Raw genomic sequence first — 19,808 nt, forward strand, 5'->3', positions numbered from 1 at the left:
CTATAGGTTTGCTCCATGTGTCCTCACATGCGCGCGTGCTAACGGACATGAATTCTCGAAATGGTCGCGCGCTAATTTGCGCCTTCCACATCATGTGAGGAGACTGAGCGCGCGCCGCAGCGTGAAATAAAATAAACCCGGGCTGGTTACCGATTTATGCTTTATTTTACTTAATAATAATAATAATAATAATAATAATAATAATAATAATAATAATTGATCATAGCATTGATTGTTCTGACTGGACAATAGGCCTTTTATAAATCCGTCCGTGATTGTTTTTGTTTGCTTGTTTTTTTTTTCTCCCTCATGCTTTAATTCTGCGTTAAATCCAGTTTATTCGCCGATACGACACAGAAATTTACTGCTACTTGGGGACGGTTTTCCTGAGAAGTTGCACTCTTCTGGTGTCATGCTCTATTAGCTTGACGTCTCTTATGACGGTGTGTATTAACCGCGCGCGCCCCGCGCTGATCGGGGTGTAGATTTGGTAATTATAATATATGATTGGCTCGCAGGGGCTGGCGGGGGGGGATGTGGAACTATGTGGAGCACGTGCAGCCGCAATGTGAAAATGATCACGATGCCGTGAGTGCACCGCGCTCGGTGCTGAGGAGTGATGGTGCACTACTCAGCCCTGCAGGTTGCCAGATCACAGTGATGTTCGCCAACCATACAGAGGGTTAAAATTTCCTAATCAGCCACAGAGTTACTTAGTTACATAGGAGTTAAACGGTCTGGATATAAACATAGAGCATCCATCAGTTTATATTGTTTTTATGTTCAATCTGGCAACCCTGTGGCTCCTCATTTTACCACATAAGGGCGGCATGCGCGCCGCAAGGGGAGGAGGGAGACACTGTGCGCTCTGCGTTCTTATTGGTCGCAAGCTTTGGTGATTGGCACGCGCCAGTCCGGCCCCTTTCAGGCCCTGGTTATTGGCGCTTTAACCGGTGTTGGTCGCTGCCTCTCGGTGTCCGCGCGCGCGTACAAACAGATCAAACGTGAGCGCTTTGAAAACTTTATCTCAGCCTCATTTGGCTCGTGCTTCTGTTTTTTTTTTTTTTATGTTTCTTCTTGAATGTGAATAAATACCGACTCGGACTGATCGCAGGAGAAGTGGATGCGCTTTGGGTGATTTATTTATTTATTATTTATTTTTTATTTATTTTTTATTTAAAGCATGGCCGAGAAGCGGCGGTCTCCGTGCACCATGAGCCTGAAGGCGCACGCGTTTTCTGTGGAGGCGCTGATCGGGGCGGAAAAGCGGAGGAAACTCGAGGATGAGGATAGTGAGAGCTGTTTTGGGGAGGTAAATGAGGTCGCGAGCCTGGCCGGGAGCGCGTGCGGCGGCGGCGGCGGGAGGAACTGTGACACGGACTGTGACGCTTCCCGTAAGTTCCTGCAGCTGACTAACACTCGGCGCGTCGGTCATGTGAAGTTTTGTGTTCGATCCCAGGAAACAAGGCGCTCTGAGGATCAATGAGTAAAAACAGTGTTCAATAGGATTTCAGTTGTTTGTGCTGGAAAAGTAAAATGCGGGTTATTTCGGTGTTAATAGTCTTCTTGAAGGTTCTGGTTCTGGAGACGCAGATGAAGTGCTGTAGGCCTGAAGGATCAGTATATATATATATATATATATATATATATATATATTTGCTGTAATTCATAATGTAAGAGCCTGTATAAGCCAAATGCACTCGAAAGAGAGGAATAAATATCTGAAAACCAGGCAATTTAAGGGCAAAATGAATATTTTAAATGTTTTATTTTAGAAGTAGTCAGTGATCATTTTTTTCTATTTGTTTATTTTTCACATTTGGAGTTCTTTCTGCTCAGCATGACCATGGAAATATGGATAAAACAACAACAACAACAACAACAACAATAATAATAATAATAATAATAATAATAATAATAATAATAATTTATTTCAAACATAGCCTTATTATTATTATTATTATTATTATTATTATTATTATTATTATTATAATTCACTGTTTTATTCCAAAGATATTAGAATACGGATTTGTAATGATGGATGATATTACAAGATCATGTGTGTGCATGAGCTCTCTCTTTCTCTCTCTCTCTCTCTCTCTCTCACACACACACACACACACACACAGAGTCTCAAATGAGCTAAAAAAAAAAAAAAAAAAGCAAAGAAAACAGAAAAGTAAGTGAGTGAGTCCTGGACCGAATTCAGAACATCCTCTATTAGCATGTGATTTAGTCCCAGAGAATCACATTACTCACCTCAACCACATGTCCCAACCGTTCTGCATCCTCATTTAGTTTTTCATCCTTTTCAGTTCGGTGCACCAGGAGTCCTCGTGCAGAGTGAACCGTGCACCATGATGCTGACGTTTCATAAATAAACAGGATCTTTCTGAGAGATCAGGTTCATGAAGCCTGTCATGGAGTTCATGCATCATTACTGTAATAATAACTCCAGCTCCAGGGAGTGAGAGTAAATATTTGTTATTTAAAGATTAAATTGGCCACAAAATAATTCGAGCAATAAAAGTGGGGGAAAAATGAGGATACTAATTATAAAGAGGATAGATACATTGCAATGACGTCATTATTATTATTATTATTATTATATATGTGTGTGTGTGTTTTAGCCGAGTGTGAGGATGTGGGCTCGGACAGTCCTCGGCCCGCGTCCCGGAGCTCCCAGTTGCTCGCGTCACCGCCGCCGCCGAGCAGCGCGCGAGGCGCGGAGGAGATGCGCGTGGAGCTGCAGGGCTCGGACCTGTGGAAACGCTTCCACGACATCGGCACGGAAATGATCATCACCAAAGCAGGCAGGTGGGTCCGAGCAGCTCACGAGCACACCGTAAACGAGCTGATAGATAAACGCGCGTGCATCATGTGAGATAGTACTTTAAAAAAAATAATAAATCTCCAACGTCACATGTTGCATGTCGGTTTATTGATGACGTCAGATTTCAATCCTTGTCATTTCCTTAAAAAAAAAAAAAGATCCTATATAAAAATCTAAGGTGCATGTAAAGAAATGCTGGAGAACACAAATGGCTTAAAAGTAATGAAATGAAATGAAATATTTCAAGCATTAAAATAATACTATAAACAGTCATCAGTGAGCCATAATAAATGAAACAAATGAGCTGCAGGTTTTCCTGAACATCTCACAGAACCAGCCACAGTTCTTCTGGACACTTTGACTGCCACCTTCACTTCTTCATTTTACACCAAAACCCAGCAGCCTTCATTATGTTTTGTTTTGTTTGTTTGTTTATCTGAAAAGTGCTCTCTTATAGAATGATGCTCAAACATTTTTTTTTCCTGTAACATTTAATTTTGTGATGGAAAAAAAACCCCAAACATTTGGAACTCTCAAATGTTTTTGTGTTGCTGACTCGATAATATCGAAGTCGTAAAATAGAAATCTATAGCAAAGTTTGTATGAGAAGGAAAAATAAAACAGGGGGCTTAAAACTTTTACACAGTACTGTGTGTATAAATATATTTTTAAACACTCATCTGATGTTTGTCAAATATACACTTTTACATTAATTATGATGGAGAATATAATAATTTCCTGTTCCAGGAGAATGTTCCCTGCAATGCGAGTGAAAATTACAGGACTGGACCCCCATCAGCAGTACTACATCGCAATGGACATCATCCCTGTCGACAATAAACGCTACAGGTTACAAACAAATCCTTGTTTAGTAATGATGATATTATCTGATGTCATAGTTCTATCTGGAGATAAATATATTAATCTTGAAATGTGATACAAATCCAATCAGCTGTTTGGAATTAAACAAACACACACACACACACACACACACACACACACACACACACACACACACACTTTACTGCTGTGTACAAATGGTGCATCAGTAAGCCTGATGACACGGCCTGCCCTTTTGCGCTGTCCTTTTGGGTGTGTAACCTTTAGGATCTGAAGGTCAGGTGACAAATGTAGCCCAAACAAAAGCACACGACTCCTCAAATGTTGAACAGAGGTCTGTTTTCTGTGTGAAATTCAGCCTCACTGTTGTTGCTGTTGTTGTTGTTTTTTCCTATTTTAAAAGATACGTGTACCACAGTTCCAAGTGGATGGTAGCAGGGAATGCTGATTCACCCGTACCGCCACGTGTATACATCCACCCGGACTCTCCTGCTTCTGGCGAGACGTGGATGCGACAGGTCATTAGCTTCGACAAACTCAAACTGACCAATAACGAGCTGGATGACCAGGGCCATGTAAGCAAAACGTTCCTAATGAATATTTTTCATGTCAGTTCCGTGACTCAGATGTAAATAATTGAGTCCGAACCTGAAACTCGACAAGGCCTCATGAAAAGGAAGGCCTAGTTTTTATTTTTGCTGTCGAGACAAACCGATACCTATTTGAAATATTCTGACTCTGATCTTTAACGAGGTTAAATGTTATAATGAGAGCAGCCTACTCTTTTTATATACCTGTTAAAGACACATGCTAACGATTGTCACCCGGTGTGCATTTTGTTTTGCTGAATTATTTTAAAGGCCTAAACATGTTGTAATGTGGAAGGTTGTAAACAAACTCAATTGAAAGCATTCCTGCGGCGAGCTTGTTGAAGGCCCGCTCCAGCTTTGAAAATGTGAGCACGTGTGTTTTTATTGAAGTAGAAAACTGCTTGGGTAATTCCTCCGTTTCCCCCGCTCTAAACACGGATGCGCGGGATAATGTTTTCCAGATCATCCTGCACTCCATGCACAAGTACCAGCCTCGCGTCCACGTCATCCGTAAAGAGTGCGGTGACGAGCTCTCACCCGTTAAGGCCGTGCCGACCGGCGACGGCATCAAGGCCTTCTCCTTTCCTGAAACAGTGTTCACTACGGTCACGGCCTACCAGAACCAACAGGTAACTCACACCAAACTCGTTAACACCGTTTCCTGTTCTAATGTCAACCTGATTTCCTGCCATGATCACGTTTACACGAGGCTCCTGTCCGGATGCTTTATTACAGCATTGTTAGTTTTGTATAAGGTGAACGTTTCGAGTGAGTTCAATTCCCATCGCAGTGCTTTTTTTTTATTACGCGAGACCGAAGATCAAAGATGTCTGGGATCTGTCAGCAATACAAACAATATAAAACACCCCATAAAGCACAACCTAGCCATAAATAGTACGGTATGTTAAGCATTTATTTAGCATTGTTTATGGAGTTTTCTCTCTTTACCAGCAAGATTTAGCTCTGTAGCGCATTTCTGTATTTTTATTTTAGAACGAGTTCCTATCGGATGACCTGTGCTTCAAAGTTGTGTGCATTTTTCCTGAATAGCCATAGCGGGTTTAGTTTAGTAGGTTTATGCTCGTATTGAGTTTGGTGTTGTCTGAAAATGCTTTTTTTTTCCCCTTGGTAAATGTTATATAGATTACTAAGACATATTTGCATGTTTTGTTCTGCATTTTATTTTGCTAATTATGATTTTCTCATCACATGATCAATTTTGAGCAATTTGGCAAAAAAATTATATCCAGCACAAAGCAAACAGCTTCACAAGGAAGCATAATTCGGGATGCGACACTGAACACCTCTGTTTGGATGATGGGGAAGACATTTCTGTAACTTTATTATGATCATAATTTATATAAATAAGTTTATCCGTCTGTCCAAAAATAGTGGTCCTTTTAAATGCATATACACACACGCACACACACATATGAGTGCACTCATTTACACATACAGATTAGATAGATAGATAGATAGATAGATAGATAGATAGATAGATAGATAGATAGATAGATTTAGTGTCATTCACCTGTACATTCAGAATGCACATTTGAACAAAATTTCATTCCACTGCAATATAACTGCTGCATATTATGATTATTGCACATAATCCGGTAAACAAAATATCCAGTATCAAGTTTTACGATTAGATACTTTAAATTAAAAAAAAAAACCTTGAATAAAATATGCTAACTATGCTACATATATTAAATATATTGCACAGTAAAGGATTTATAGCTGCATGGAGGATATTGCACATATTCCGGATAGTGAGGTTCTTGTCCAGATGAGAATTTGTTTCATTTCCAAACACAACTTATAAAAGAACTCGCCCACATTGCATTATGGGACACAGGTCACTTGCAGCAGGTCAAAAGACTCGGCATAACAGGCTGTGGGTCAGTGAAGAAACATCTGAGTGATTCTGTGTGTGTGTGTGTGTGTGTGTGTGTGTGTGTGTGTGTGTGTGTGTTTTCAGATTACAAGACTGAAAATAGACAGAAATCCATTTGCGAAAGGATTCAGAGACTCAGGGCGAAACAGGTAAGGACACTTCCAGCCTTCCTTCCTTTTATAAAACGAACTCTTCATCTTCATCAGCTCTGAGTAGATTAAAATGATGCACAATAATAATGTATTATTATTATTATTATTATTATTATTATTACAATCATTATTGTATTTCATGCGGAAACAACTCCACAAAAAAAAGAGAGAGAGAGCGTTTTGGAATATTTGTAACAGACACGGTTGAAAAGGAGCCTTTGTTGCTTGTGTTCTCTCTGCTCTGACGTCAGCGCGAAGCTATTTGAGAACCAGCAGGCCGTATTACAGGATTATCTGATAATTATTTTTGCAAGAGAAAAAAAAAAGTTCTTCCGAAGCCAAACCGAGCCGATCACCGACGTTCCGATGAGGCCCAGACAAAATAAATATAAAACAAGAAATAAAAACAGCGTCACAATAAAGTCCATTATTCATCCGAGAAAAAAAACACAACAACAAAATAGGCCTAAATGCAAAAAATAAAATCTACGAGACAATAAAAATAATCTCCGGCCTCACGTAAAAGCAGGAAAATAAATAAATAAACGCATAAACAGGAAATGGAGGTTGCCCAGTAATAAGGCGGTTGTGGTGCTGGCATGGAGTCTCAGCGGGAGGGGGGAGTTTTTACCCTGCTCATTAGTTTTAAACGAGAACATTTTTAACACCCTGCTGAATAGCACCAGACCGCGTGCACATACACACACCCCCATCCGTTCCTCTCGGCTCTCTCCAGGACAGCTCTCTCGTCGCCTCTCGTTTCACGAGGAGAAGTTAAGGAGTTTGCTAAACAAACTGAGCCGACAGGTAGCTCGAGCGCCGCGTCTGATAAAACCCGGGGTCGAAATGAGTCGAGACATCTTGTGCGAGTTATCGCCTGAGTGGCACCGAGGTAGCGGAACGGCCATGCTAACGAGGAGCGCCGAGAGCCGTCATTACCTCAACCCTCTCTCCATCTCTTTCTCTCTCCTCATAAAGCTTTAACTGCGGCTTCCTGCACTCTGTGTCTGATCCGACCGTGTGAGAATAATTACAGCCATGCAGAAATACCTGCTCACACACACACACACACACACACACTTGCATTTTATGTTCTTCATTACCCCAATACTGGCAAAAGCATGGTGATAAGAAAAGGGGCCCGGAGTAAGATGGCTGCCCGGGTCGGACACTCGCTAATGGCAGCCAGCGTCTGTTCTCGTGTACTGTCGAGATCTGCTTCTTTACATTTCATTGTGTTTGGTGAACACTTGGCTCTGCTTTGCTGCAATCTGCACATTTTATGGCTTTCCGACTCACTGATTTTCACACGTTACTATTTTAAAAGTGAGCTTCTTCAGTAAGGGTGACATTTAAATAATATTGCCTGGTGTTGAGTGGTATATCAGATATATTCCATTCAGCTAGCATGATACTGAACAAGTCAAAGACGAGCAGCTGAATGGAATATATCTGATATACCATGAAAAAAGCCATTATTATTATTATTATTATTATTATTATTATTATTATCCATACACATTCCTTTCAGGTATTCAATGCATCTTTCTCTTTCAAAATTATCTCCAAATCTTCCATATTTAATGAAGCAAACCTGGCGGCCATGTTTGTTTACAAATTGTCCCAGTCAGTCACTCACTAATGCGGAAGTTTTACGTCTCCGATGTGTGACATCATGTTGTCTTGACAACCATGCAATATCTATCGTAAACCATATTCAACGCTCATTCTCCACTGGGTAGAGTAGAGTGATGTAATACACACAGGATAAGCGATATGCTAACAATATTGCATGCTATCAAACCAAATGAATGAAACCCGCTAGAAGGGAATAGAACATGTTTTTTTCTTCCATCGAAAAAGTGTCCTGTATGGATAACAATAAACAAACAATGTTGAGTGCGAATAATGAATTGTATTAATTATCAGCTCATCCGGCCGACAGGTGATGAGTTTAAGCCGTCATTTTTCATCCGTCATCCACATTTCACACAAATCGCTTCTTCTCTCTCAATTCTTCACTGATTTTTATTCTTTTTGGCAGGAAGGTCGGTCTGCCTGGGGTGCATATGGCTTCTACCCAAATTTGCATAATTGCAATTAATAATGAAGATATGGAGTAACTAATCAATCCCTAACGAGCAGTTTCCACACAAATCGCTTCTTCTCCCTCAATTCTTCACTGATTTTGATTCTTTCTGGCATGAAGGTAGGGGAACCTAGGGTGCATATAACTTCTACCCAGATTTGCTTCATTACAATTATTAATGAAGTTATGGACTAATTAAGTCTTAATGAGTGAGCAGTTCAACAAAAATCGCTTCTTGCCATTTTGGATTCTTCCTGGTAAATAGGTTGGTATTCGTAGGGTGGATATACTGTAGCTTCTACATATAGCTTGTATATAGTGTATATACGGTAGCTTACAAGATTTATTGCGCAATGTGGCCCACTTTAGATCGTTCCTTCCGGACTAGATGGGGCCAGAGCGAGCTAGGCCATCACTGACGGTCTCGTTAATTATTAGGTTCTGTTTTCCTTCAAGTTGTGTTCAAAGAAAATAATCAACGACGTGGTGATGTCACCCAGTGCAGCCCAATGTGTAGCCCAATGAGTTACCAAGTTGATTATTTTCCTGTAACAACACTTCGTATAATGTATTACTCCTCTTAAATCACACACAGCAATTTGCCAATTATTTGTGAACAACATGTTGTACATTTATCCGTTTATAGTGATGCTGTCGAACATCAGCGAACCAAGTTCCTGTTATCACTTATAAACGATACACAGCTTGCAACTGGACGTTATCTATTCCAAAGACTTTCTCATGGTGGAAAACTTACGACTTGCTCTATCAATGTTAGATAAACATGTCTTTACAGAAGATGTAAACAGAGCAACAATTATGTTTTTCTTTGTTAATTAAAGCCCGGTCCCACAATACTGATAACTATAACTACAAGTATAACTATAAATAAATCGATCCCCTGCAGTTTGTGCTCAGTGCTCACACCAGACCGATAATGATCCCGATAGCCCTTAGTCTGGCTAACGCGACTTCAAAGCTCTGCGAGCATTTGGTCTGGCAAAGATATTAAGCCCAACTGTTTCCCAAAGCGCGTGGTTGACCCACCTCCCTGAAATGCCTCAGTTCGCTACTGGTCGAAGCCAGAAAAGGCTGTGACGAAGCTTAAACCAATCACATCACTCTTTCCTCTGATGTATGTGACGCGACGGAAACTGCTTGAGTAACAGGAAGAAGGTAAATACCTCCAGGGCTGCTCTTTGCTCCGTTTTCAATGAGAACTTCCCGTTGAATGCTTTCAATACAGCATCTACCGCTGTGTCAAAGGCTTGCCGCTGCTCCATGTTTGTAATGTTTCTAGTGAATGAAGCGCTTCCAGCATAGATTCTGTAAACAATCTATGGCTTCCGGTCGCAGTTCTATTACGTCACTGCCTTGAACACGCCTCTACCCAGGGCCGTTGGAGATGCTCAAAGTTGATTGGCTCCCGATTTTTCGGGAGCTTGGAAGAGCTGGAGATAGCTTGCCTTGCCAGACTAGGCTCGCAACAGGCCCTCGTGTTGCGTCACACTTAGGATGGGCGGGCCCAGGCTAGATAGCCCTATAGGCCTGAGTTTATCCGTATTGGTGAGGTTGCTTCTGGAGCCATTTTTCCAGGCCTAGACCTGATCCAATAAAACATCTGACCAATCAGGTCATTGTTTACATGTGACGCTTGAGCACGTGTTATTTTTCCCCGGGTATCTTTGTACATCCTTGTTGCATGATGAAGTCACGGAATACGGATCCACGGAAAATAAAAAAATATAATACAAAGCATGGATCTTTTATTCACGGATGTGTGATTATTTTCTGTGAAATATCAATAATAGATTAATAAAGTGAACATATGAATGCAGGTAAGATATTTTAAGTATGAACTTTGCCAGTTCAAACATTTAATTTTTTTAGGCTTCTTAATTTTTTATCCCTGATGCGTCATCCATATGAAATCAGTACACAATCTGTAATATACTGAAACGTCCGTGACCAATCTGTAAATTATTAGCATCTGTGATGCATCCGTATTAAAATCCATAACCACTCTGTATTCTGTATCCTTTTTTTTTAAATATATTTCCGTAATCCGTGACCTATCCGTATTATATCAACCACCGGAGTGTGTACATGGGTTGTTTTGGAGTCCAAGCTGTACAGTATGACCCGGAATAATGTGCTACAACTTGGAAAAAACTTCCATGACTATTCCTAAATTGCATCCATTTATTTCCCTGAGTGTCAGGACCAAGTGATATTATAGTGGGGACTATAGTTGTGGTGTTTCTGCTCCAGACTGGAACTAAATTCAGGTAGAGGGAGAGTCAGAGTTGGAGTTATAGGTATAGTTATAGTTATTGGTGTTGTTGGACCGGGGCCTTATCAACAAAAATATCTTTGTTCTAAGCTGTAGATGATATTGAGTGTCTGTCGATGAGTTGTTGCCATAGAAACAATAACATATCAGAAAGAGATCATTAACATCAATAATACAGTACAGTATTTGGATGACAGCTGGCATTATTGTCAGAATTGCTGACCAATCAGAATTGAGAATTTAACAGCGCTGTGGTTTAATTAAGCTTCAACACGGTTAATCAAATCAGCGATTAACAGTTAAACACCTTTGACTTAATCCTTGACCACAGATTCATCTAAAAAAAGTAAACGGCAGCATGTTGTTCTTGACAATCGTGCTTTATTGTGACTGTTGGATGAGTGTGTGCAGTCTCACTGATATAGTCTGTCATTTTCGATCTTTAAACCAGTTCCATTAAATTAATGTCTTTGATTAAATCCTACACTGTAAAAAATTTTACGGGCGGGTGTTGATTGAACATAGATTTTACATATCATTTGACTCAGAAATGTCATTTTCACTTACAACCAACTAAACCAGGTCGGCCTAATACACTTTCTCTCATTGTGATATCATGTTGAGCTATCAAGAATTTTAACATCCAAATATCAAAGATATCCTTGTTGATAGAACTAGCTGCAACCTGTTGCAATGCTGCATGTTGGTATCCTTGTTGGTAGAACCAATGACGCATATATACACGTGCTGTATGGGGTTTCCTTACCTCTGCGCAGGGGCAAATGTTTACTTTTTTGGGGATTGAACACTATTATTACAAATTTTGCACGCATTTCTTGAATGATTAAGGCTTTTAAAAGTATAGTGTCTGTAATCCAGGTATTAACGCCGACACTGAGGTGTAAAGGTTAACTTGATTTAAAGCTCAGGTAAAGGTTAACAAAGGTTTTTAGTTCTTTGTCGTAAAATTGAATTTTGAAATTGACACAGCAGTCACAGTTAGTTTATTTTGTCACACTGTAAAAAAAAATAGTTGAGAATACTTGAAATTTCAAGGCAACCGTCTGCATTAAGAATTTTATGTTTTGCCAACGATGTGCCCATGATAATCCAAACTATGATAAAACTGTTATCTTTATTAAGAATTCTTAATTAAGTCAATTTTCAATTCCTCATTCTGCCAACATAGATTTCTCTTTTCGCTGAACAGTGGCATTCACAGTAGTGCAAAAAGGCAATTGAGGTTATCATAATCTTTTTTTTTTTTTAGATTTTTTTGGGGCTTTTTTCACCTCTATTTGGATAGGACAGCGTAGAGACAGGAAATGAGCGAGACGGCTCAGGAAATGACCTCGGGTCAGAACCGAACCCGGGTTCCTGTATTTATGGTATGGCGCCTTATCCACCTGAGCCACGACGCCCCTAAGGTTATCACAATTTATCATTAAACTATACATGCCTTTTTTCATTGTTCTACACGATTACAAAACTTCAATATTGAAATAAAGTTTTTAAAACCCATGTTGTGGGTATGGCGTCATGGCTCAGGTGGATAAGGCGCCATACCATAAATCTGGGGACCCGGGTTCGATTCCGACCCGAGGTCATTTCCCGAGCCGTCCCTCTCTCCCGCTCATTTCCTGTCTCTACACTGTCCTATCCAAATAAAGGTGAAAAAAGTCTGATAACCTCAATTGCCTTTTTGTACTACTGTGAATGCCACTGTTCAGCAAAAAGAGAAATCTATGTTGGCAGAATGAGGAATTGAAAATTGACTTAATTAAGAATTCTTAATAAAGATAACAGTTTTATCATAGTTTGGATTATCATGGGCACATCATTGGCAAAACATAAAATTCTTAATGCAGACTGTTGCCTTGAAATTTCAAGTATTCTCAACTATTCTTTTTTTACAGTGCAAGTGCAAGTAGCTGATGGAGCCTGAGCACTTGTTTGTGATGCAGCCTGAGCCCTTTTTTTATTGTGGTATAAATGTCAGTTTACTCCAGAACACTTGTGAAAGACTCATTCAACAAATGTGTTCAAAATTTCAAATTATAGTCTGTAATCCAACTTGACTTTAATGTTCAGGTAAATTTCAACAAAGGTCTTTAGTTCTTCATTCTAAAATTGAAATGTGAGATTGACATGTAGCAATCTGTCTGGAAGTGGATCACTTTTTTCCTGCACATTGCAGAATTCTTTTTCATTTGCAAGAGACACAGTCTTACAAATAAAAGTGTTTTCCTTTGACAATTATTTGTGTCTTTTTTACGCCAGTGATTTATTGTATGTTTTAAGGTACAGGTAACTTGAAAAAAACATCATATGAAATGTAGAAATACATGTTATTATAGCAAACATTTATTTGTTATTATAAGAAGAGTAACCTAATTTGGGTAACAGCAAAAATACGTTGGTTGAAATCAAATGTAAACTCAAATTTTCTAGGCAACATGATGCAAGAGAATTTTGAGTTGAGATGGTCAACAACAAATAGTACGTTGGTTGAACTCAAATTTCAACTCAGAAATCCTTGTTGACTTAACAAGGATCTTTGTTGACTTAAAAGGATTTTCGTGTTTAAATTTGAGTTCAACCAACTTATCTTTTGTTGTTGACCATCTCAACACAAAATTCTCTTGCATCATGTTGCCTAGAAAATTTAAGTTGAGATGGTCACTTTTTTTTTACAGTGTAAGTATTTTTACATAAAGTTGAGAGTTTGCTGCATGTAGATTAATAGATTAAAATCTGTCGATTTAATTCGGGTTAAAGCGTCCTCTCTGGACAGCATAGTCTAAGACTTGTGACTTTTCCAGGATGGGTCTGGAGGCTCTGGTGGAGTCGTATGCTTTCTGGAGGCCTTCACTTCGAACTCTGACGTTTGAGGATATACCAGGAATGACCAAGCAAGGTACAGAAATGATCGGCATGATTATTTGACTGATTTACTTCGACATAAAAGCACATCCGTGTGTATTTGCATGTGTATGTGCATTTTTGTGCATGTGCATGTTTGTGTATGTTACGGTATGTTGTTCTAATTTGTGCTGGGTGAGATACAGGCACAAAACACTGACTGTGTATGGATCAAGGTGCTTGCATTTTTATGAAATATATATATATATATATATATATATATATATATATATATATATATATATATATATATATTGGAAGTATGTTTTTTTGAAGATAAAATTTACTGGATTCTAATCTTAACCTATCAATCATTCACTGCACAGAAACAATTCAGGAATCCACCATATCAAAATAAATTATCTTGAGTTGAGTATAAACCATCAAGAGTTGCTATCAAGCAGCAGGGCCTGTTCTTCTAAAGCATATTATTCTGTCCACATTCACTGGATATGAGCAATCATGTGCACTGATTGGCTACTCTACTACTAGGATATTAGCTCATACACCGTGAGTAGAGAAAAACAAAATGGTGGAAAGCATCAAGTTAGATATATCACTTTATCAAGTATTTTTAAAAAAAACAACAGAAATAGCTAAAAGAATATAGTTTTGTTTCGTCCCCTCCAATATCGCCTGTTCCACACTCCAGCCCAGTTGGTGGTGGTGATGTACCTTTAAATTAGTTTGTCAACCACCAAAAAAACCCTAAAGAAGGAAAACAAAATGGCGGAGTGTGTTGCTGAAGCAACCGAGGACCAAATAAAAACTCTACTCAAAAACAAAACCCCAAAAATTAAAAATTAAAAAGTAACAAAATATGGAATGAAAGTATTTCATTGTAAGGATGTCTCTTTTTTATTTTTCAATTATTATTATTATTATTATTATTATTATTATAACATTTTTTACAAACTGCTGCTGTCATTTCACCGGTTTGTTTACATTCTAAGCAGAAATTATTTTTGTCAGATGTTTTGTATAAAGGTTTTATTCATCAGATTTGAAAAAAATTAAAAATAAAAAATGTTCTGTTTCTCAAAATCCAGTGAACGTGGATAGAATAAAACAGTTATTCCAGTCAATCTCGTCGTACATGGATTATAGCCGACTATCAGCTCATGTACGACTCGATTTCATGGAATAACTGCTAATTATTTTTTTCGCAGTCCAGTTTCCATCAAATCCTGCGCTCTGATTGGCTGGCAAGCGGGTCCGTATCCTATGGTACTGACCCCAGTTACGGACCCCGGTTACGGACCTCTGGCGACTCGCTCGTTCACAACAACAACAAATATAGTAGCATTTTTTGTCAACATTTATCTTTTTTTTTATAAGATTTATTTATAAGATTTTCAAAAATCTTATAAATTTTTGCCAGCATTTCTCAGGAGAATAGCATTAATTTTACAGCATGGATAGCGATAACGACAGTGTTCACAGCGAAAGCGAGTTTTACTACCCTGAGGAAGAAGAAATAAAAGAAAACATTTCAGGAGAAAGCTAAAAACCTCTAACTGTTGCTAACACCGAGCAAAAACATGGCTGAATCCTGAATGACTCCTATTTGTATAAATAGGGGACTACATAGGCGGCAAAATGTAGTTTTTTTCCTGCCATGGAAGTGCACTTGTATACCGAGGAGGAAGCAATTTGCATTACAGCCATGAATGAGGATTCAAAATGGTTTTCAGCTCGGTTTTCCCTTTCGGGCGCTCTCGTTTTCTGTTAGAATTTGGTAAAGAAAAAAATATATATATTATTTACCAGCTTAAGGTCGGTCCGTATGGTGAAATACCGTGACCTCGGCCTTAAATACTGACCTCGGCCCAGAGTGCCTCGAGGCCGAGGTCAGTACTTTCAAGACCTCAGTCACTGTATTTCACGATATGGACCTCCCAGCTGGTAAATAACACATATATATTCTGTTCTAAGGCTGAATTATTCAGTAGTTATGTCTAACAAATAATTGGAAGGGCACATTGTGCAGATGCATCTCTGAAGCTTTAGTGGTTAAGATCATCATAAAGGCTGCTAAAGAATTTATAGAAATCTGTTTATGGTGTGGATTTGAGTGACCCACAGCTGCTCTGTTTATCCAAATTTCAAAATGATGTCATCATGGTCAGTGTGGCCATGGGCTTTGTAAGTAGTCTCTGATCATGGAACCACACACCCCTTCCATCTTCGTTCGTGTAGCCCTCACTGCCAAATGTATAATGTATAAACCCCAAGACAGTTCAGCAGTTTTGTGAGAGGATTCAGGGCGAACACATCGCTTCTTTCGATTTAAACATAGAAACGATATTTAAAAATGTCAACTGATTGTGCTACAGTGTCGTTTTATTGTTACTGAGTTGTAATGTCACGTTTATTTGTGTCCTGAAGGTGCAACAGGCTCTCATGGTGTGGTCGGGTCTTCAGGACACACACACTTACTCTCGACATCATCATGCTCCTCCCCAGCATTTCACCTGGCCACAGGGGCGGGGCCTGTGTGTGACTACTCAGCCTGCAGTCGAACCGGCCATCCTCTTCACCGATTCGCCACGCCCCTCACTGCAGACTCGTACAGCCGATTGGCCAGCCCTGCAGCCGACGCTTTTTCCTCGACCAGAAACCCTGCGTATGTGGGTGGGTCAGACGGAGAGGCGTTTTCCTGCACACAGACTGGCCTTCCGATCCAGATCCCCGGAATGCCTGGTCACTCCCCTCAGCTCCAGTATTTCATGCCCAGCCCTGCTCACAATGCCTTCTCCACCAATCAGAGTGCACAGAGCTCGTACAACGGATTCCGTCTCCACAGCCCATATGGCCTTTACGGATACAACTTCTCCACCTCACCACGATTGGCTGCCAGTCCAGAAAAGATGGCTGCGACACAGAGCTCAGTCCTGGGCTCATCCCCAAGCGGTACTTTGACAGACAGGCAAGTTCTGTCCCCTGTGGATGGTCTGCACATGCTCAGTGGGAGTCAACAATCCCTCTTTGACTCACGGACATTAGGGCTGACAAGTTCAACCTCTCAGGTCACCGCCCACATGGCTTGATCTATGAACTTTGACTTCTGTGCCATGGCATGGACACAGACAGGTGGCCAAAGTAATCTGGAGGTTTTCCAAAGTTCTCGTTACTGGACAGTACTATAGGTAAGGAATGATATAACATGAAGTATTTTATGGATCGAGAAAGCCAAAGGAGGAGAGTTTCGACTCTTTCTAGCATCTTGAGGTTACAGTGAGACCTTAAGGATTTAAAAGCAAGATCAAATCTCTTACAGTAAAAACCTCGTGTACTGATGGCCATGAGATTGGACGTAAGCGTGGGTGTCTATCCATGACACAAAAAAAAAAACATTTCTGTCTTCTGTCTTCAACTAGGACAGATCTGAAGACAGGAAGAGCAAGACTGGACACCACGTCTGCCTTACTGGAGAGCACTTCCTTCTCTCTCTTTACATGCACACACTTTTCAGTCATATCTTCCCTCCCTCCCTGAACTAGATCCAAAATTTGACTTCTTTGTACTGTTAGTACAGCGAACAGTGTCTGTTTATCCGAGTGAGTTTCTAAGACAGACTCCTGGTTTCTAAGAGCTGACCCAGAATCTGAATTAGCTTCTTACCAACTGAGCAGCTGGGAGCCTGCGAGACCAGAAAGAGGAGGCGGCCAGCGTCGCAGCATAACCGGGCTTTTAGTTAGGAAACAAATAAAATGTGTAGTCCCACTGGAACCGAGCTTTGAGCTTTGGCTGCCAGTGGATTTGGTACTTTTTTGGTATTAGCAGAGCTTGCAAGCAGGAAATCAGCAGTAGTCTGTATGGGGTTTAGAGTCGGATGCCCAGATTTAGCGACTCCACTGCTTATGGCCTGAATGACTTCCAGTTAGCATCATAGTTTATGGGGCTTAAGCTGAAATTGGAAAGGTAAAGCAACAGTGAGGAAAGAAAAGAAAAGAAAAGAAAAAAATCTTTGGCCCTTATTTACCAAGCTGCAATATGGAAATTTGATCTGCACTTCTGCACTGACATGATTTAGAAATACAACATTGTTCAACACACATACAGTTAGAAATGCATGCTCTGGCAACCTCCGTCAGGCGTCTTGGCTTATCCTGGGTCAGCTTTTAGTACCAGTGAACCGGAGCTGAAAAGTTAAAGCTTCAGTTATTCAAACACAGTTGTTGTTTTGTTTTTGTTTGTTTTTTTCCTTTAACAGACATACTGTATTAGCTTTAATATGTCTGTTTTTTAAAGCAATTCTATATAAATAAGGAAAAGATTGATATTAATGTTATTGTTGGGCGATTTCACTCATGCACTTATGGCAATTTTTTTTTTTTTTAAATATCTTTGATATTTGTTAAGTGGCCAAAACTAACACTTTGGAACATGTTTGGCCTGGGAATTACAAACAAACCCAATTGAGCCAAATAAAATATATGCAAATTGTACAAAATAATAACTAGTGTTAATCAATGTATGTATCTGACAACATGCAAAATATACCTCTGTGTGTGTGTGTGTGTGTGTGTGTGTGTGTGTGTGTGTGTGTGTAAGTTCTATCAGACAAGGTCAAGTTGGACATGTAAATGAAAAACACTGGCAGGATGTCACTGATGTTATATCTGTAACAGTTATTCCATGAAATCGAGTCGTACATGAGCTGATAGTCGGCTATAATCCATGTACGACAAGATTGAGTGGAATAACTGTTTTATTCTATCCACATTCACTGGATTTTGAGAAACAGAGCATGTTTATTTTTATTTTTTACAAATTTGATAAATAAAAACTTTACACAAAACGTCCAACAAAATAATTTCCGCTTAGAATGTAAACAAACCGGCGAAATGACAGGAGCAATTTGTGAAAAATGTGACAATAATAATAATAATTCTTGAAAAATAAAAAAGACATGTTCTTACCATCAAATACTTTCATTCCATATTTTGTTGCTTTTTTATTTTGGGGGGGGGTTGTTTTCGAGTAGAGTTTTTATTTCGTCCTTGGTTGCTTCAGCAACACGCTCCACCATTTTGTTTTTCTCTACTCATGGTATATGAGCTGATATCCTAGTAGTAGAGTAGCCAATCAGGGTGCACAATTGCTCATATCCAGTGATTGTGGATAGAATAATAACTGATATAGTTATCATCAGTGTATGTTGCTGTACTACAGTTTGATCCTAAGCTTACTGTCTGTGAGGAGTTTCATACGTTCACACAGTGTCTACTTGGGTTTCTTCTGGGTTCTCCAGTTTCCTCCCACCTACCAAACCTGCCATTAGAAGGACTGATTTGAGTAAATTGTCCCTAGGTGCGAATGAGCGTGTGTGTGTGTGTGTGTGTGTGTGTGTGTGTGTGTGTGTGTGTTGCCCTACATCCAAACTGAATTCCCGTCTCACACCCAACATTTCCGGGACGCACTCCAGATCCACCGCAACCCTACCCAGGATAAAGTGCTTATTGAAGGTGAATGAATGGATCAGTGAATGATACGGTACCACATTATCCACTACAGCTTCAGCTGATCTATATATAAATAAAAATCAAGCTATTCAAGAAATGTAACTTTATATCCATTATTTATTCTATATAGTTCGACCTTGGAATTACTAAGCATCTATTTGTCAAGCCTGTCAATTTAGTATATTAATCTTTAAAGCTAGACGGCTTTTCGATTTCATAAAATCGGTGAAATTTAGTTCCCTCTGAAATGTGGTCATTGTGATATATGTTAATTTCTGTAATGTCTCACAAAATATCAGGCCATTCTGTGGCTGGGAAGTTATTTAATTTGAGGGGATTAAAGCAAATAATGTGCATGAAATCGCTCACTTCATGCAGTCAAGCAGACAGAGGAAGTCCGTGTGCGCATGCGCAGGTTTACCTTCTTCTTCTTCTTTTGGGTTTTACAGCAGCTGGCATCCACAGTGTTGCATTACTGCCATCTACAGGTTTCCCTTTGAGCGTGCACTGACAGTTCCATCATTCTGTCGCTAAACGAACAGCTGATCACACCGAGGTGCTCACTGAGTGCCGATATTTATTAGTTTGGTCTGCGTTTCCATTCCTTTGTATATAACATAACGTCTTTTCTTCTCGCTTTCTTTCTGTTACTGTAGTCGGTCTTTCACGTTTCATTCGCACACTCACGTCCTCCATTTTTCTCTCCTGTTTCAAATTTGTATCC

At 39.6% G+C, this 19,808-nt stretch overlaps 1 protein-coding gene across 1 annotated transcript; it reads left to right on the forward strand.

Moving 5' to 3' along the window:
- Positions 1 to 982: 982 nt before the first annotated feature.
- Positions 983 to 19,181, forward strand: tbx18 (T-box transcription factor 18). The gene is made up of 8 exons (XM_060938509.1): positions 983 to 1,394; positions 2,631 to 2,817; positions 3,581 to 3,682; positions 4,077 to 4,248; positions 4,725 to 4,892; positions 6,245 to 6,309; positions 13,517 to 13,611; positions 16,005 to 19,181. Exons 1-8 carry the CDS (start codon positions 1,184 to 1,186, stop codon positions 16,664 to 16,666), a joined length of 1,662 nt encoding a protein of 553 aa, XP_060794492.1. The 5' UTR covers positions 983 to 1,183; the 3' UTR covers positions 16,667 to 19,181.
- Positions 19,182 to 19,808: the final 627 nt, after the last annotated feature.

This window comes from Neoarius graeffei, chromosome 13 (genome assembly GCF_027579695.1).
Source record: "Neoarius graeffei isolate fNeoGra1 chromosome 13, fNeoGra1.pri, whole genome shotgun sequence".
In the NCBI taxonomy this organism is placed as follows: Eukaryota; Metazoa; Chordata; class Actinopteri; order Siluriformes; family Ariidae; genus Neoarius; species Neoarius graeffei.